The sequence below is a fragment of the Aplidium turbinatum genome, chromosome 17, assembly GCF_918807975.1.
Source record: "Aplidium turbinatum chromosome 17, kaAplTurb1.1, whole genome shotgun sequence".
NCBI lineage: Eukaryota > Metazoa > Chordata > Ascidiacea > Aplousobranchia > Polyclinidae > Aplidium > Aplidium turbinatum.
In genome coordinates, this window is record NC_137488.1 from 11,014,671 (window position 1) to 11,035,352 (window position 20,682).

Sequence of the window (20,682 nt, forward strand, 5' to 3'; positions counted from 1 at the left end):
AATTTTAGATTTACTAATCCAATGGAAAAAGATTTTAATTTCGGTTATGCCCCTCCTTTTTCTTGTTTACTGATGAAAGAACAGTGATTGCTCTTTAAATACCTTTTGTTTGCTTAGCCTATAAAGAATAGCTGGACTTTTGGGTTTATAGGTCTTAACACATTTTAAAAATTGCAGCTAAAAAGGTAGTCACTTTTATTGAGAAGGGAATATAATTTAATGGTGACTTTGGCATAACTGTTTGAACATTGTCTTCATGTAGCCTACTTTTTATTTGCAAACTTAAAATCATCGCAGCACATTTAATATTTCATGATGATGTTGTAACTTGTGATGTAATCTTTTAAAAAGTTTGTGCAAAGGTCACGAGAGCAATCCAGGAAGTAATCCTTAGTATAGCTTTATAAGCAATTCTTTAACCCAAATTTATTGCAATTTTTTACTCAGTATATACATTGATCATTATGAAACCAAGCATGCTTTAATGTTTGCGTTTTGTCACTTCTACCTCTTTCTAGAACCCTGCTATGTTCAAGTATTATTTTTGCTTAGATGGTCATTGGTCAGAAATAAAAGTAAACTGCTAATGGTGTTTTTACATTGACAACTGTATTTGCTGATAAGCATAACATTTTGGTGTTAAACATATAAATTCTACCGGTTCCAACATATGATAGGCTACTTTATCAGGATGACGAAGAGTGATGGACGATGGTGGTTTTAAATGTAATGTCACATTCGCACTGTCAATTCTACTTTTTGAAAATTTCTCAGTTGTGTAACAAGAGTTTCATATCACACATTATTATTTTTTTTTTTTTACAACAACGATTATTTTGAAAAGAGATGCAAGTGCAATGTTAGTTTTCTAAAGATATTTATGCATTTAAAGCAGAAGCTGTGAACTGTTGGAACCATTACAGCACTCCTCACTAAAACTAAGGTAAATGATGACACTTTCAAGCCAAGTGTACCATTGTTGAAATTAAAAATATATCAACTCAGAAGGCTGATAATTGGTTATTTTTACATGTTAAGTATATTTTTTATAATGTAAGAAAGAATTGATTTGCGCATTGCAATGGTTCAAGCTTTGCAGGAAAAGGAGTGTTAAGACTCGTGATTAGATTAATATTCTGTACATATGCTTTCTGTATTTGATTTTTTTAAACTCTGTAACAGTTTTTCGAAACAAATGCTGCAGATGTATCCATCGCAGGTATGCATTGCTCCTCAGCGCTTTACAAAGCAAACAGTATCAGTGCAGCCAAAAATGTGGCGCAGCTGAGTACATTATTATCCTGAATCTACTCCTTTTGCTGAGTGCCAAGTAAAACAGGATTCAATACCATTATTCAGTAACTCTTTGGTATGACCCCACACGGCTTCGAACCTATGCCTACCGATTGAGAGGCCGAAACATTGAGCCATAAGCTCTGAAAATATTTTTGGTGTCTAGCGTAGCAGAAGACATTGTTCTGTCTGGTATCTCACACATAGTGAAGAAGGATTTACGTTTCTAAAATTGAATTGTGGCCAAGCTTTTAGTTCTCCTTGGGACACTACAATGCCGACTTGCTGTTGTTGTGCATGATCACTTGATCAGGTTGTGCCATTTTCGAGTTTCCACGCTGTGATACACGATATATTGATTTAGAAAAACGATTTTCTGCTCTGCTGTCACTTGAGAATACTTGATTAACAAAAGTTCAATTAACAAAGTTATTTCTTTTTCGTCAATTTACCATTATCAAATGTGCATTCAATGTAAAGATGGCTGTAGTTTATTCGGTTAAATTTAATTATGATGAGACTCATGATCAACCAACTGCAATGTGTGTGTGTATCTCTTTGCAGGTCTCGAGGTTTTCCAGCTGTAAATGCTGAAGCAAACAGCTCATCAAAGATTTATGAATTTTTGAAATCATGAGCGGCAATCATACACAACAGTCAGCAGCACAGCCAGATAATGCAGCTTCTCTTGATTATCGAGCCTTTCTGTTGATGAAGAGAAACCATTCGAAACCAGTGTGGTGAGGCTCTGATTAAAGTCGTGACAACATTTTCTTGAAATAAATTTACAGTGAATTAAACAGAAATATAATAGGAAAAGTCAAAGGTTTCAATTTTTCGGTTTCTGAGGAGCAGAATTGTAAAAACTTTGCTTTGGTGTTTTCAGGCGTTTATCAGAAGAAGACACAGAGTCCGACTACTCGGACGATGATGAGGTTGAGGAAAATCAGATTCCCATAAATAGTTTGTCTTCCGCTAAAAGTGCTTTTCTTGAAGAAAAATCGTCAAACTCTAGCGAATCATGCACTTCATCTGTGAGTTATATTTTGTTTGTTTATGCTCCAAGATAACATTGGGAGATGCCAGTAGCCCCGTAAATTGTTTCCACAAGGAAACACATATTTATGGAAAGTCATAAAGTTGTTCAACAGCATTCTTAAATAGCATGACCCTGTTTTATTGTTTTTATGGCTGCCTGTTGTTGTAGCAACCTGTGGTGGCAATCAGAAACGCAGCACAAGCCGTAGCAAGTGATTATTTTTAGATTTAAATAACCAATGTTAATTTCCGGCGAATACTCATCTGTGGAATGACAAGCAAGAAGTAACGACGAATTTTATAACATGATTAACGTTTTCCGGTTTATATCAACCTCATCTTCATGAGTAAGTATTAGCACAATTAATTTTTTATGTACGTTGCATAATCATGGCGTTTAATTTATTTATACCGGTTGAGAATATGAATTGACATAGTCTACGTAGAAACATGTCAGTCATCCCCTATAATAGGATGTTTTTATTTTGTGTTTTTTTTACGTCTTACCCATTGTTATCCTCATAGTTTCCGTAATTTTGATGAACTATTGTTAACCATTTGTTCTTCAGAACTCGTAACGTAAGTCAATTGTCTCTGATAGGTTTCGGACTATGACGTGATAACAGACTCCTGTGGTGGCCCGCAAGCAAAACCTCGTTTCATAGCCACGTCTGACAATCACGCCTTGCTCAAAATATCTGTGATAGACCAAAAATTGACGGTTTGTTGATTCAACTGAGCTTCGTATTACTGTATTTTACGATATCTGCTTGCGCTTTTATTATAGCCTATGCTTTATGAAAAGAATTAATAAGACCATAAGTTGGATTTTTCCGTAATTTTATTTTAATTGTTTTGTTTAAACCAGTTTATATATGTCTTTAACTAACTCGCCGCCAAATGTTTTAAAAACAGTCTTTCAATATGAAAAAGATTTTAAATTAGTAATTGAAAAACATTTAGTAGATTACTCACTGCTTCTTTTTTTACAGAAATGCTTACAAGTAGACATTAACGACACAGTTTGGGCAGCAAAGCAAAAAATAATACAATCTCTTGCTAAGGTAGGTATTCTATCTGTTTGCTCTATTAACTGAGACATTAAAACAAAGCTACGCATTAAAGCCAATCAATGTGTTTCTAATATTGTTGACAGCACGTGGTATTAAGCTTTAGTGATAAGAATTACAGGTGTCACAGACTAATATTCCTGCTATTAACAGCCAAAGTGCTGGTTTACTTTAAGGTGGCAATTATTGAAATAGCAGGTCATACTGTGTGAGGTAAATGCCCTTCACCTTGTTCATTCAGAAGTTTTTTAAAAAAAGTTTAAACAGCTCTGAAATAAACTTGATTATAAAAAAAATACATAAAATTAGCAGCTTTGGTTGCATAAATTGGGTTTTGAATTAGCGAATTTCACTAGTTGTTAATTCCTTTGTAGCAATGCGATTCTTTTCTTTGCCCGTCTGGAGACCAAATAAGTAGCAAATTGCCTTGATTCAGCTCCTTGAAGAAGTCAATTGTGCGTGATCAATAAAACGTCAGAGTATATGCAGATTACCGCTCACATTCTTACGACATCATGCGATAGTTCAGCGTATTTTACACCAGAAAAAACATATCATAGGGTACCTCATAACCACGAAAATTAAGCATAGCAACAACAGCAACCTACGTGCGTACGTGTCATGCCAAGTTATTACATCAACTGTGGGTTTTTAGTTGTGGTTAAAATCATCGGTGTTCCCACAATGCAAAATAATGTGGCTAAATTTCCGCTTTGTCGCAATGCGGAAACTTAGACGGCCATGGCCCGAACGAGCGTGGCGTGTAGCTTTTTAGACAACAAAACCCGTTATTTTTGCATTGATTCAACGTCTGCAGACGTTAAATCAATGTAAAAATTTGGATTTTGTTATCTGGGGATGAAACAGCGTTCACACAGTTTTGATATGACTAACTTCTTTCCAACACGATTTTAGTCTACTGCGAAATACAGTAGTGTAATTTGTTCTCTGGTAAACGTGACGACGCTTCATTTATGTGAAAATATAGATCGAGTAGTTTCCATGCCAAGACTATAGTCGTTCGACAGCTGCTGACATTAGCAGATTGTCCTTAAAAGATGATATGGCAGTCAAGAGTGTTTTTTGCATTGGGCAAACGATGTGTATATTTTCGAATGGCATATCGCAGTGAGTCTAAAGTTGCATGAGGGTTAGCTAACTACACAGCAGCGCGTATAAACAGCCACAAGTACAAGGTTACGTTTGATAACAGTCTAATTTTCCGGTTTTGAGTTGTTTTCTCAGCTTGACAAGCGTGTGACAGATTACAGGCTACTTCTGTTTTTTAAAATTTAACAGTGAGACGTTTCTTGAACCTCGGACGACGTTAAATCAACCGCAGCTATTTTGAATCTCCTTCAAAGATAGCTTATCGCATAAATAGCTCAATTTTGTTCCCATAGCTCAAAACACGACTAACGTTTACGCTCGTTTGTCAAACATAAACAATAAAAGAACATACATTAACAGTTTATCATTGAACTTAACAGAAACTTGCTTTTCTTGCGAAAAACACCTCTGTTCCTTACAAAGGTACTGGAGCCAGTCATGCTGTGACTCTTACAACACAAATTTGCCCGGGGTAGCTGGTATGGTGTACTGTAGCAAGTTCAGCTATGATAGAAAGCTCTTGGGATATTTGCCATTTGGTTTTAAGTTCTTAACATTCCTACCGTAAGTGCTTGACAGAAAAAGTCTCGCAGGCTCGCAACCTCACTGAAAGTTGATCCGATTTTTCGTGGTTGCACTTGCACAAGAACAGTGAGACGGCTTGCCAGCTAAACAATCTGGCGTCTGCAAACGTTGAATCAATGCAAAACGGATGAATTTTAATAGCTGGGTAAACAAGGACACACCAAAAAACACATTGCGGTAACGGGCAGTTGCTGTGTGATAATATTCACAGTTAATTACGAAGACATTACTTTCCTTTTTGGTATTGCTTTTAATTAAAAGGATACTTCGAAACCGTTGTATTTTGACGGCAATAAAACTTCATGACCCATCCTTATGCAAGTGTTTATTCAGTTTATGACCAAAATTGCTTTTGTATCTTGAAACAGAAATTTTTTTCTTGACTTTCTTTGAAAATCTCATAATGATGAAAATCGTTTCAAAGCGAAGTACTTGTTCAATGTTCATGTTCACTACTTTAAAGTGTTTAATATGGCAATTTTTTGCATTAGTAACAAAACAAGAAAAAAAACAAAAAAAAAAACACGGTGAATATAGTTTAGTTTATGAAAAATCAATATGCAACAATCAAGCTCACCAAATGCAATTGTTAAAATTACTTTGAAATTAGAAGGATTGGCCTTTTGCAATTGACTTAAATTGTTTTGCGTTTTTGTTTCGTTTACTTCCTTATCAAAAGGAAATCAAAACTATAGAGGCACTGTGTGCACTGTCCAAGTTTACAGCTGGTAGAAGTTGCAACTTCGTTGTCAGAATACTAATCTTTTCACATTGATTTAACGAAAAGTCGTGAATTCGATTCATGTAAAAGACAAATGCTTAGTCAGCTTAGTATAGAATTTGCACTTTGCCCAACGCAAGTAGAATCGAAAATATTTACGTCTATAAAGCGTTTGTTTGCAGATATTAAATCAATTAAGTGAAGGCCACTTGCCAAAGCTTGTACTAAATCTACTCTATCTACCCAAGCAATGGTTTTACCACTTTATTCTCATGACTCAATACTAATCAAAAACAACAACACAGAAACTGACAGACCCACTCAACCACGGATTTTATTGCAAAAAGTTGGGCAGTTTCTTGCTGGATCATAAGCCAGTGTCGGAGTACGTGGAAGCTAAGTCCGTGGCATCGTATGAGGTATGTCGTCGTTATTTCACTTATTTTATTTACTTGTATGACAAGGGATAATTTTTGTCTGGACGCTGTTTGAGCATCAGCATTCAGCAGACGTTGAGTAGTTGATTTGCTAGTTGGCGTTTTATTTAATAGCTTTTTTTATCCTACCCAGGCTTTATGCTCACAAGGTAGTAACTCTTGCCAGCCTTAAAACTTATAACAAATGCAACTTCGTTAAGTCGTGGTGTTTGGTCAGCTTTTACCAAGTTCGATGTAAGCTGTATAACTATTTTTCACGACTCTTGTGAATTATGTTTTACCTTTAAGTTTATTAAAACAGGTTTTTTACATGTATATTGTATATTTTTCGGTCGAGGGAATAACTGCACCAAGTTATGGTTTTATCCTTGTCTTCGTATATTTTACGACATGGTGTTGAGGCCTCAGTCAGTAATCAGTCCTTTACATTGATTTATCCTCTGTAAACCTTGAATCAATGTAAAAAAGGACTGATTCCTTGGCCAGGACAGTGGTGTTTTGTAGAGTACGCAAAGAACGTGGGCTTGCCAGGGTGTACTGTATACCCTTGTACCAGTTTTCTATATTCTCTTATCGTTTGCTTATGTAACTCCAGGTAAAACGAATTGCTCTCTCGTCAGTGATGAATCAAATTTTGATAGTTTGTCATTCTTAAATCTAAAGTTCTAAACAACTGTTCCTAAAGTGATTCTGAAATGCTGCATTTTTTTTTATTCGCGAAACCTCGCACAATTTCCCCATTGAAAGCTTAGACAAAAACCATGTTTGTTCAATCAATGCCCAATGAGTCTTTCGCAGTTCAACTGGTTCATGAATCTGTCCCCTTATCAACTACCCTGAAAGCAAATAAAATATAACATAATAACTCAAACGTTTTCGACACGTACGTGTGTCCTCATCAGGAATTACTTAAACCTGCACTATACATACAATGAATAAAATGAAAATTGTAAGATAAATTTGAGTTTGACTTTGCACTATAACTACACTCCGGGCTGAAAAGCACGAACTAAACATTAAAGAAGTGATACAACAATGATTACGAGTAAATTATACGGCGGAAAACAGATCACATGAGGTGTAAACTGCAGTTACAGAGCGTGCAAAGTCAAATTTATCTTACAATTTTCATTTTATGTATATTGCAGATTTAAGTAATTCCTAACGAGGACTAACGTAGGTGTCGAAAACGTTTAAATTGTTATGTTATATTTTTTGTGTGTAATACATTATGTTAAACCTGCTAAGGTTACTTTGTTTTGTTTGTCTATGATTCAACAGAGCAAACTCTCTACCAAAGCTTCATCAAATGAAATATCTCAACCTCAATTCCAAACCATGTTTTAACGATGCTTTAACATCACTACAATATCATGAGTAAACGAAGATTAATCTCAGAGGGCATGAACGCGATTCACTTTGAAATTTGATCCTTGTACTGCCATGATATAAGCCGGTTATTGCTGCCATTATTACTGAAGGTGACTGTTTCAATTAACAAACGCTGTGTTGCTTGGAGCGCCAGCTTCAAGCTAGTTCGCGGAGGCGCAAGTCACGCATCTACTTTACGTAACCAATGCAGGATCGCAGAAGTTTCATGCAGACTTCTAATTGCTGGAAGGGTCAGTTCAGTGAGTACTCAGTTTTGTAATTTGAAAGACCTTGAAGCGAGTTGCAATGTGGTTTTGAGACAAGTTGTGCGAGAGGTGATGTCTGTCACTGTAATTCTGGTTGATGTGAGGAAGATTACTCTTGGAACTGCTTTACTGTTAACTTGACTATCATTGAGCACTGAGCAGTCTTGATTAATTTCGAGTTGAACAAAGGATTCATCAGGCATCTAAACAGCTAAACTCGTGACTCCAGTGAATATAAATCAGGCACTGAGAACGTGTTTACAACCACGAACAGTAAGTCAGCAGTGCAGAGAAACATTGTTGCCTTTCATTGAGTGTTTTAGCGTTGACTAGAGATATTTTTTGTCTTTTGTGAGAAATAACCCACAGTCTACAAGTTTTCCACCACTGGGTTATGAATTAAGTTATTCTTTTGCTTTAACTAGCTGTTCTCTTATGGGCGAACCAAGTGAAACGTATCAATCGGTATTAGAACTGTCACGTATCTGATCCATTTTTTCGCAATGCCGCGACAACAAGCGAAAAGCAAACTTAATTATTTAAATGTCTTAATACTGTGAAAGGTATTACCTGTGCAATGTGCATTCAATGCATGAATGAGATTCTGAAATTTAAACAATGGTTTGCCAAAAACTAACAATGTAGCTTGACACAAAAGAAGCGAAATTTTTCTTAACGATGCCTTACAAATGCTAGAGCTTGACATCAACCGAAGGGCAGTATGCAGCAGGACAGCGTCTTGACATTCAAACCAGTTAATTTATTTGCGCGCTAACTATACATACCTGTCCAAGTGTGCAATCAATCAATACTACATTCTTTTAGACTTTAGTCAAAAAATAATCAATTTAGATGATTGACTACTTAAGTATTTCAAGTATGGGACGGCACCATATTCTTTCATAGTTGTCGCTATTTGCAGACAATGATTACTACTTGCACATTGCCTCTTTGTTCTCTGGTGTTTTTTTTTTGTGAATTCAACGTTGCCCAATGTGAAGCCATCTTCACTCGTCAACGTCGGCCGGTGCGTTTGATGCATGCAAACGACCGTTTTCTTTAGGCAGTAAATTATGGGCTTCAGTGCATGATTGTCATTCGTTGGACACTTACGAAATGGATGTGCGGTAACCTGTTGACGTAGTTCGCTTGGCTTGGGTTGCTCATGATACTGTTTACAGTTGTACAGCTTCTAATGATTCAAATGGCTTTGACCGTGAAACTTAAGAGCTTAAAATTTTGTTTCATTTACACTCTGCTAATACCAAATGAAGATTCCAGATAACAAAATCCGTCATTTTTGCCTTGATTCAACGTCTACAGACGGATTTTGCTGTCAGGGACGGCTTCATTCAACAGAATTAATGTTGATTCGAGTTTTAACTTGTTCAGCTAATTCTTTCAGCTGCGCCTTAAACTTTATCATAAGCGGTCGGTCGTCAAACATGTTTTGAATGTCAACCCAGCAGCCGATAATACCACCTTATCTTCGTGTCTAAGTATAAGTACAGTTCAGCTTGCAGATTACTGCATGTCATACCCACTACCCATATATATGTTTTTTGGAGAAGAAATTTTGTCATAGAGCGTTGAAAATTTGTTGCTATACGGTTCCCTAATGCGATAATTTCTAACTTTTATACCAAAAGACCATGAGCTTTTTTTGCTTAGAGTTAAGACATTCCTTGTGCTAACATGACGTAATGCGTTTTTGATTGAACTGAGCGAAATGCCGAACGCCGTACTTGGAAAGTAATTTTTCATAATCTTACCAGACAGGTTTGTTGCAAGGAATGAACGGCTCGATATATCTCAACATAGCCTTATCAGACCATCTCTGTCTTCACAGACGTGAATCAGCATCTCAACAAGAAAATTCATGTTTTTTTACTTTGTTTCAACGTCTGCAGACGTCGAAACGATGTGAAAACATGGATTTTGCCAGCTAGGATGGTGAGACAGAACCAATCAAATTGTGAATGAAATGCCTTCAAGATCAGCCTTTTGGTGTAAATTTTAAGCGGAGATGATAATTTGTGCTACGCCCTGTGGACTGAATCATGACCAAACCTTCTCAAGCTGTGCAATCCGCGGCCAACTATGATTTTATGGTTCATTTCTTAAAATTTTGTTTACAGGTTCTGGAACATTACGTTTTGTTTATTGGAATGGCTGGTTAATGCATATATACTATAACTAGGTAACCTTTAAGTTTTATTCTAATGTCTAATTCAGGTTGAAATGTTATGACTAGATTTCTGAGTTGGAATATTTAAGAACAGACTGAGATTTCAAGACATGAAAGCATAGTCCGGTAATGAAGAATATAAATAACTTTTTAGGAATAACAGGTTAATAATGTGATTTTGTTTTCTAAGGGTCATCGCGAACAAGTTGATTGACTGTTCACGGTTGTGTGCAGCCTACTGATAAGCTATGGTACATTTAGTTACGTTGTTGGGAATTAATAAATAAAAATCGCAGTGTTCTTAGAAAATATCACAAAATCGTAAGGAATGAAACGTGAATGAAAGCACCTTGAAATACGAAACAATATAACAAAGATATGTTAATAGCAGCCCGTGGACCGTGGTGCGTACATAATAATTAATCCGGAGTCTTAGTGAGCATGTTTTTTACAAGCAGAGATATACAAATCAAGTTATTTCCATCGACATTCATTCAAAGTGCTATGCAAAATAAATCAGCGTGGTACTGGTACTATCAAATAAGACTAGTCTTCAAAAAACATTTCAATTTTTCAAGTAGTACTGTGTCTGCTTCAAAACACTGCATGGCACACTGGTTCAATAACCGCTAATGTTGACTGTGAAAGATTGCTGAGTAAAACATCCCAGCATGTCAGTCCTTTTTTTACTTTAATTCAACCTCTGCAGGCAGAAACTGCAAGCTTTGAATACAGTTTATGCAAAAATAGACTAGTTTGCTGTTTCTGTGCGTGTGTGATTGTGTCCAACATATGCAGCACATTTACATCTAAGTATGATGAAGTCTGTTTCTCGGCAGTCGGTAAAATCTGTGAATTTTTTTGCTTTGTTGATAACCACTCAGCAAGTTAGTCATTTTTTTTATTAATTCAACGTCTGCTGACACTCATTTCTTATCACAATAAAAAAAGTTATTTGCAACCATTTGAAGTTAATGTGATAACTTTTTCGTTTTGAAATTTAATACGTAGAATTTATGTTACTTAAAATAACTTTAGTCTCGCCAAAATAAATTTTACTGCTCTTCAATAAAACTGTCTGTTATATGGTGATTGTTTGTATAGCAATTTTTCAGAGGAAATTATAGTTTTCTTGGCCAGTAATAAAACGAGCTTTAAAACTGTATTTGCACGACATTTCAAAAGGTGGTCGGATTTTAAAAATTACGAGTTCATGGTGAACAAAGTGAGAATGTGTGTTTTGCCGCGTATTGACATTTGGGTAAAACGATCGAACACACAGTGCCTGCATTTGATTTGTTTTTATATGATATGCATTTTTTTAAAGCCTATCATAGTTTCAAAGTTGTCTAAGTATAATCATAAACCTAACCACACTTTTGCTTTTTTCGGAATTTCGTCACATTTGTTTCACTTTTGTGTTTCTTTGTCGTCGATTTTTGAATAAACAGTGGAACGTACCATTGTCATGTCACTTGAAGGCGAACAAGCAAAAACATCAAAAACAAAATGATATATATTCTTGCATGATCCGTAGGCCAAGCACAATTACTTGCCATATCACAAAACTCACTAACACTAATCATAGATGCAAAGGTTTCGATTTTCCAAGTATCGAACACAATAGACAGCAGTCTTGTTACAAAAGGCACAAGCCAACCCTCTTTTGTATGGATTCGATGGATTGTTGCTGCTGTTCTCTATTTTTGTGAAACACAGTATTCCGTCATTGCGCAATGCGGCATGTAAGGATCTCACGGATTTTCAATCCATTTTTTTGTGCTGATGTCCGCAGCTGTGTAAATGAAGTAAAATAAAACTAATCTGAAACACAAAAGTAGGCTAATAGTTTTATCGAGGCCGTGCGATTGTCTTTCTAAAACGAAGCTTATCAAGGATAAAGATCTTCCTGGAAGTCACTTGGCGTGGTTACTAGTTGCAGATTTGTCCATTCGGTCGATTCTCTAATTATTGTCAGCAGTCTCCACGGTCTTTGTCTACCAAAACACTCTTACAATGGATAGCTGACAATAGACAGTAGCTTTTCGCCAAGTGCCTGTTTCACTGGCGTTGTAAAAATGCCATCACAACAGTCTGCATTACGTTCACTCTTGCTGTGATCTTTTAAGTTGTATTGAAAGCAAGATCGCAACTTTGTATCAGTAGCTTTCAAAGCTCTATGTAATTTTGAATTTCTCATAATTCCATATGCTTTCCCAGTGAGCAGAAGTTGCCATTTTGTACATTGTTTCAACGTATGGTGATGTTACATGCCATTTTCGTGCAAGTTTGAAAGCTTTCAACTGTGTTAAACAGGAAGTGGCGAGTTTCAATTATTCTCTACGAAATTAAAATTCACGATATTGTATGTGGATGTAGAAGTTTTTTTCAAAACACCTGAAAAGAAAAACCGTAGAAGTGCACGTCACATTATAGCGTTAGCACGCCAATTATGTTCTTTAGTTTTTTGTCTTGTGAAATTTTAGCTCACTGAAGCTGAATCTTTTGAAGAAAAGTGGATGATTATGAAAGAAAGGAAAACTCGGTGTCATACAAATGAAATTTATCGTCAAACATTGTACAGGCTGTTCCGTGTTTGTTGTCTAATTGTTTGCGTATTGTATTGTCATGTAGGTTACTATTCAGTGGCTTTTTCACGCTGGTAATATTTCCATTTTTGCTCTTAGGAATCTTAGCAGGTTTTATTAAAACGTCTTTCTGCCCCGTCACCCTTTCCTTTGCTGGCTATTTATGTCACGTATCCGTTTTCGGGAAAAGATTTTGATTTTCACAATTCTCGGTTAGAATTTTTTCAATGCCACACAGCTACGTGCTGGATAGTGTGTATGTTTATTGTGTGAGCGCACTTCATCATCACAATTTGTCTGTGGTTGATAAACCATCCCTTGTCTTTTCCACTTAGGAAGTTCATGTGACATACGCCATGTATGTACGCATACGTCACACAGCATGGCTGAGTCGTTCTCATCACATGTTCTTGCGATTTTGTTTGAAAGAATTTTACCCCAGCTTCCTAATGAACAATCATTCTGATCCTTTTTTTTAAAACAAGGTTTTTCTTGTAGCTTCGGTACAAACGCCGTGTCTACAACGAGATTCTGCGCTCTGGCAAGGACTCTAGAAGGCTGTTAAAGATGCAGGGGGAGGCGAAGAGGAAGGAATTGATGCGGTATATTCGCCAGCGTAACGTGGAGAAGATAAATCACCTCATCAAGAAAGGAATTGACCCGAATTTTCATATCCCTCCATCTGGAGGTATATTTTGAACACCGTCCCAGCCCGCAAATTTGTCTTTTTTACATTGTCCAACGTCTGAAGCTGTTGAATCAATGTAAAAAAAGGATTAATTTATTGGCTAGGATGAAACATTGCTTGCAGCTTATGTTTTATTCGACATGTTATCTTTTCAAACGTTGCGCATTCCAAATCAACTAGATTTTAACAAAATTTGCTTCTAAAAAAAGCAGAGAGTACAGCACTCCCACTCGGCATAAAATTTTTGACTTTTTGGCATAAAATCATAAAAAAAAAGAAATCTTCAATAGACTCCTGAAATTATTACATTTCAATTGATATAAACAGATTTATTATAGAGCGTTCGTCACATAAGTGTGGCTTCGTCAGACATTTATTCCTGAGTTTTTGAGGCTCGCTACACTGTTACCCATCATCAATTAAATGTCAGAATGTTTAGAAATGAAATATTCCAGAAAACCATGACTCCACTTCTTACTTTCCAGAAACTCCTTTGACGCTCGCTGTCACCAACGAACAAGCAGAATTGTCAAGCACGTGCTCGTCATCGCCCATCATAACCGCTTTAGTGGCTGGTGGGGCTCACACGGACTTCCGCAACCAACAAGGATTTACCCCATTACATGTCGCTGTGAAGACATGCAATGTTAACGCTGTAAAGGTAGTTTCAATAGAAAATACCCAGACCAAAGAATTCGTTATTTTTACATTAATTCAACGTCTGCAAACGTTGGATCAATGTAAAAATGACGTTTTTTTTGTCTGGGTATACTTAGCGACCAAGAAATGTTGTATTTGTAGCGTCATAAAAGCTTTTGAAGCGATTTGAAATATGACAAATTTACTGGCCGAGTTGCCAACAGACAAGATACTTGGAACGCAGCTGAATTGTGTTTATCGATCTTGCACGCTCAACGTGAAAAGCTATTTTAAACGTTTTATGAATCACTGTTATTAAAATTATCGAAGCGTCAAGAACCTTGTTTTTCTAAAATAGTTTGTCGTGTTTCATTGTACCAGATGTAGCATTTTTTTCTGACAGACTCTTCTAGATCTTGGAGCGTGCGCAAATGTAGTGGACAGCAGTGACCTGACTCCTCTTTACCACTGCAGCTTGTTAGATGATGCCGTTGGTTGCATAGGCCCACTGCACCAAGGCAGCGCAAACTTAGACTGCGCAAACTCTCAAAAATGGACGATATTGCATCAAGTAAGGTCTATTAACGTTTAAAGCAACTTAACCAATTGATGTGGCTTCCTTTGTGTGAGACGGAATTGTTCAGATTTCAGGGCAGGTGATGGAAAACCGAAATGAGTGCTGCTATGCCATGCATTCCATTTGGCGCCTTGTAAATGGGACATTCAAAAACTAATGATCAGCAGTTTGTTTCTCCGCGCCGCATTCTTTTGGGTTCTTATGTTTAACTGATATGCGTCGCAGATTCACATAAGTCGATTGGCTGTAAAAACTTTTTTTACCACCAGGTAACGTTGAGAAACCGTCACAAGGGGTAGGCTACAAACGACGTTTGTCTAATCTTAATTAATCTTCTTTCAGCATCGATTGTGCCCAGCATCAGTATTTGCATCAGATTTTTAATCAGTCATCGTTCTATTGTTGCCCGGCCAGTAAGGCTCGCCCTGAGGCTAATCAACTTAACTCTCAAGTTAAAATGCCATGAAAGAAACTTTGTTTGCGGTATTCGTGGCCTATGAGAAGTAATCCTAAGAAAAAGAACATTTTTTAATTCGGTTGGTATTTGCTTTCATGGAAATATCTTACGCGGTCCAAAAATTGACGCAAATGGGATTTTAAGCGTACGTAGTTTTACGTCATGTAAATCGTAGAGAAATTTTTAGTGAATGTGGTTTACGTCCACAATACGTGATACGTTTTTTTATGAACTTCAGAATTATCCGGCTGGTGTTGTTTTGACGCATCTGACCACATCAAGCTTGTGATATCTAATCACTTCAACATGAATTGAATTTAACTGAAAACAAATTTGCAAGTTTTATCTGAGCCCTAAATTAAATTTAAAATGCTTACTGGTTTTGTTTTGGCAAAAAATAACGAAGACTTCGACAAAAAGGGCTACTAAAGGTTGCATACGTGAACGATGATATTCAGTGTAATGAAGACAATGTACATGCTTGCCCACAAGTCATTGTTTAATGTTCATTCAACATATTTTCATCTGATGCCTAACAACTCAGCACACACTACTGTTGGACACAAAACAGTTACTGAAACACTGAGGTGTCATATATAATGCTGTATGTACAGTATTTCCAGCTCGTAATATCATATTGACTGGGATGGTGCAAGGCAAACGAACAAAGGGACGACAAAAAATGAAATATTTTGACATTATCAAGCAAATTTCCGGAATAAAAAATATGCCAGAAGTACTAGCAAAAACAAAAAACAGAGCAAAATGGAAGGAGTAAATATGGGAGGCCAAAGCTGATCAAATATGATTAATCTGTTGAAGAAGAAGTAGAATATCACATACTTTGAATCGATGTAAAAAAGGACTGATATTCCCAGTCGCTTTAAGGCGTTTGAAACACCATGGTTTGAAATTTGCTTCAGAATCCTGTTCAACCTAGCCACGTAATCCGCTTTCGGAAGTCCAAAGGCTTGGCTTTTAAACTGCTCTATCAAACACGATTTTACGAGAATGCGAACTATATAATGGTTTGTATTCTCCAAACTTAAGAAATTGATCTTTAAGTTAGGCTTGACGCATTATTTTATTTTTCTGACGCGTTTCTCGCAATTTCTTGACATAGTTTTGTAAGCTCAACGTAAACATTCGTTGGAGAAATAGCTGGAGTGCTGCTTTAAAGTTTATTTTTAACTTCTGCTTAATCTGATCGTGTGCAGATACGAATGTTGCCGAAAAGTTTAATATTATTTTAATCTAAAACCTTGCGTTGTACTTGGATTTATATGTTAAAGCCAGACTATATTTTTCAGGTATGTCGCTACGGGCGGTACTCACATCTCAAAGTCATACTGGACATCCTGGCGTCAACTAAAGAAAGCGAAAACATCTTGAATGCTCAAAACGAAAGTGGCAACACTGCCTTGCACGTGTGTGCCTTGTACAATCAAGAGAGGTGCCTGGTGACGTTGCTGAAGCACGGCGTAGACACGACAAGAAGAAACTACGCCCATCAGGATGCTTTTCAGGTGAATTTCATGTGTGACTAAAATGACAAGAATAACTCGCATGTGATATCATCGCGATTTATTAACACGTTGCATTGTCGAGTGGCGAGTCGTTGTCATTGTCGTCGGCTGCGTAGTCGAGTGGTTAGGGGCCTGGTACGACACTCGAAAGGCCGCTGGTTCGACACCATTCAAGAGCATGTGGCTGTGTTTTTCTCAGGGCGCTTAACGGCATACCTTAATATGAGCACAAAGATTGGCTTCCTGTCCACTTCATATAAATCTTCAACCACCGATGGACGGCAAAAACACGTTGTCCGATACACGCATTCCCAGTAGTGGTGTTCAAAACCAAAATATCAATAAAACATGTTTCGTTTTTATACAAAATTCTTTTTTTTTTATTTCGTTTCATTTTAAAAGAAAAGTAAATTTCGTTTCGTTATGAGTTCGAAGACTGTAATAAACATTTCGCAATTTCAAAATGTTTCGTTTCATTTCGAAACAAATTTTTTTGCAAGAGATTCTCATTGATAAAAGAGTCGTTTCGAACAGACCTCTTCTTAAACTGCATGTTAAATTTGTAGCAGATTAACTTACATCATGTGTGCAACTGTGCATCTTTCAAGACATTTCACACATTTTTCGTCTTCACGGCTTCAGCCCAGGTTAAATTTGTCGATGTTTAGCCAACGCAACGCTCTTACACCGACATATACGGTTTTAAGTCTAATTAAACTAACTTTTGTCATCTGAAACGCTACTTCTATCAATATAAAACTAATCAACCCTAATTAACTATAGGTTGCCATAGTGGCACGAAACGCGAATCTTGCCAACGTCATCAAAGAATTCCCTAATCTCAACGAGCAAGGTTGGTGTTGTTCTGTTTAGAAGCGACCCAGGCAACAAATCAACCGTTTTTGCATTGATTCAACGTCTGCATACGTTGAATCAATGTAAAAAATGGTTGATTCGATGTCTGGGGGGAAATGCTTGCGCGTCAGCACCATTTGTGTTTTTACAATCATTTTCTTAATTGGTTTTCAAAGGTAATCATTAGTTTATACTGAATTGCACTGCCTGACAGTAAAAGCTGTCAATTTCATTGATTAATTTCCACAACGGAACGCCAGTTGGTTGCGTTTGAGTCAACAAATTATTTTTTTTTGATTATACCTTTCCTCATTTTTCTTGATCAAAGCAGCAGTTTTGAAACCCTGTTTAGTTTAAGAAGACAATACTTGAAAGCCTGAGATCATTATTGATTGATAAAACACAGGTTTCAGTGTTGGCTTGACAATAGACTTGTTTGGGCAGTTTGTAATGCTTTTAGAACATCTGTTGGGCGATTTAAATCTGGTGCTTCTAATCCCAGCTTGATCACAATGACATTTCATCATTGGGCTGGCCCCAGGAATTGATTTTAAGGTTGTGTTTGTTTATAGGATGCTCTATCAAAATCTATCATTTTTACATTAATTTAACGTTTGCAATCGTTGTCTCAATGTTAAAAAGACGGTTTTACGAACAAGGAATGTTAGATCTCATTTTCCTATTCATAACAGCTCAGAAACTTTGTCGTTTGTTTGAAATAAATAGTTCCGCATTACAATGTACATTGTACATGCTAACGCTTTGCCTCAACGTAGAAATCGCTTTGTGGATGCATCAATTCGACGCAGACCAGGGCGACATGACGTCAAACAACGATTGTCGACGTCACACAGTCACTGCCGCTTCTATGACGAAGGTAAGAACTAAGAACGTTTGTTATCGTTCACAAACGTATGCAAAAAAGCAAGATGGAATGTCTTCCGCACCAATCCTCGGTAGTCGAGATCTGGCAGCTTGCAAATTGTCGATACTTACTGGAACCTTTTTCAGCAATCATTTGTAGCAAGAATGGTCAGCGATAGACACGTGTTTCGCACATGAGGCAGGCCCATCAGTGTCACACCACCAATTCATGCCACAAAGTTTCGACCTCTGCCTCTGATGAGTGCTCAGCCTCACTGTTTTCTAATGCGTAGAAGCCATCCTACAAAACTGTCTCTTCTATTTGAGGAGACTACTTTGTTGCTCTTTGGTAAAAGTTTTAAAGTTTCTTTAAACAAATTCGGCTTCACGGCTTCTTTCAAGTTTCACGCAAAGGAAGTAACTGCTCATTCCTTGAAAGGAGTGACAATCTTCCGATATTTTTGTTTTCTTCTTGCACGCGACCCACAAATGCAAATGTTCACCATTTTGCGTTGTTTTGACGTATTCTGTGCGTTCTAAAATCTTTTTTGAATCAAAGATGCATGCACCACTGATGGATCACTCTTGCTTTCAAAGTACAAGTTTGTGCACATTGAGATAAGATGGCAGTTAGAACGACTACGCCCACAAAGCGAGAAAATCTTCATGATCATTTTCTGCTGAACTCTGCTTTATATCTTTCACTTTAGTTATTCATCATGGTTTTCAACACCATCTTTCCACGTTAAACTAACGAAAAGCTTTCGAATTAAGAGCGAGCCATCACTTAGTTCCGAGACTAGGATAGGCTGATATTCAAGTTGCAAGTACAATGGCACAGTGCGGGCACAAGTACAGGTGAGGCCTTTGTCATGTGTTGGAATGATTTGGATTACCAGATTCCTATAAGGCAAAACAATGCATGAGTGACGATGTATAGCTGGCAAGCACAAACCGCATTCCTGTAAACTCCTTCTGATTGTTCGCTGCTTTGTGATCATATCGTCTTTCCGATAAAACGAATACATTCTTGCTTCAAGTGTCGTCAGTTGTGCATGCAATGAGCAGAGTACGTCCAGAAAGCGAAGATGAAGATTTCGCCTGAGGTTTAGTAAACGTTGTAAATTGTGAACGTTAAAAGTAACTTATAAGCTCAAAATATCATGACAAGTCGTGACTCGTGAGTGCAGGCAGGAATACCCCAAACAGCAAAATCCGTCATTTTTACATTGATTCAACGTCTGCAGACGTTGAATCAACGTAAAAATGACGGATTTATGCTCTCTGGGCAACGCAATATTCATTTTTCAGAACAACTACCGCATAGATGCAACTGTTCGAGCAAGCAATACAACCATGCTTTAGTTGTAGTCGAGTAGTTACAATTTAAAGTTGAGTAAGCCGACCTGTGCTTTACTAAAGGATTTAAGTGGACACTTGGAATTTTAAGAAGTTTCAAGTCTTCAGATTCTTACCCAAACAGATGAATAAGGTTTTCTTAGCGAACCGGCTATGCTATTGTATGACTTTGACTGATTGAAGAAGCTGACTTATTGTGTATTTTAAGTTCTTTTGACAACTTCGTAACTATAGTACTTGAAAGTTATTACAGTTTAATAAAATCTGTATCCTGGTTTTTGTATGCCGCATTCGTTTTATGTGTTTATGTGATACAAATCTTAAAGTGAACATAACCTAAAATCTATTTTCACGAATTCTACATGAAAATTGTAGTTTTCATTTCAACAAGTTCTGAGAAAATCAGAAATAAAAGATGTATGAACTTCTGTCAAGTCAGCCACCCATACAGCAAAATCCGCCATTTTTACATCGATTCAGCGCCTGCAGACGTTGAATCAATGTAAAAATGACGGATTTTGCTCTCTGGGCGTGCATTTGGCAGCACCGGACGGAAAGAAATCTCGTATCTTGAAATAATTTTTTGGCTTAACAATAAAACCCAGCGAAATAGTTCGGAAATGTGTGAAATTTGGAGCCAAGCTTGCAAACGTTACAACATTTCACCGAACGTTGCTTCTGCCTTAAAGTTCATCATCGTGAAAGTTGATCTTATGCGCATGCGTAGGCGCAATATGTTGCTTTGCACGTAAAAACAAAAGATACAAAATCCAACAGTTTTCCTACCTTGTACACTATAGCCAAACATTAATCTCATTGTGGTTGATAACTGTTTGTTAATATTGTTTTATTTTTCTTCAGGCAAATCCCGGATTTTCGTTGAGGAAGAATCCTTTTTCAAAGGACAAACGCCAAAACAACGCAAAGTAAGTTCACATCTGACCAATCGATTTCTATCAACAAAGTACTAATCGTCTTCATAAGCTGGAATATTTTTGAGTGTTTTTTCCCCGCTATAGCGATTCCCACTTGCTTTTGATCGGTTTTGGT

At 37.0% G+C, this 20,682-nt stretch overlaps 1 protein-coding gene across 3 annotated transcripts in view; it reads left to right on the forward strand.

Annotated features, from left to right (window-relative positions):
• The first annotated feature begins 842 nt into the window (after positions 1–842).
• Positions 843–20,682, forward strand: part of LOC145786767 (SH3 and multiple ankyrin repeat domains protein 3-like) — a 49,950-nt gene continuing 30,110 nt past the window's right edge. For all 3 annotated transcript variants that reach the window (XM_082598502.1, XM_082598503.1, XM_082598504.1), the window contains exons 1-13: positions 843–943; positions 1,858–2,033; positions 2,180–2,327; positions 2,933–3,052; positions 3,324–3,395; positions 6,123–6,236; positions 13,166–13,355; positions 13,841–14,016; positions 14,398–14,565; positions 16,339–16,554; positions 17,338–17,407; positions 18,186–18,286; positions 20,494–20,558. In XM_082598502.1, the coding sequence (XP_082454628.1) occupies positions 1,927–2,033; positions 2,180–2,327; positions 2,933–3,052; positions 3,324–3,395; positions 6,123–6,236; positions 13,166–13,355; positions 13,841–14,016; positions 14,398–14,565; positions 16,339–16,554; positions 17,338–17,407; positions 18,186–18,286; positions 20,494–20,558 (1,547 nt within the window). In that variant the 5' untranslated portion in view covers positions 843–943; positions 1,858–1,926. The remainder of the gene's footprint in view (positions 944–1,857; positions 2,034–2,179; positions 2,328–2,932; positions 3,053–3,323; positions 3,396–6,122; positions 6,237–13,165; positions 13,356–13,840; positions 14,017–14,397; positions 14,566–16,338; positions 16,555–17,337; positions 17,408–18,185; positions 18,287–20,493; positions 20,559–20,682) is intronic.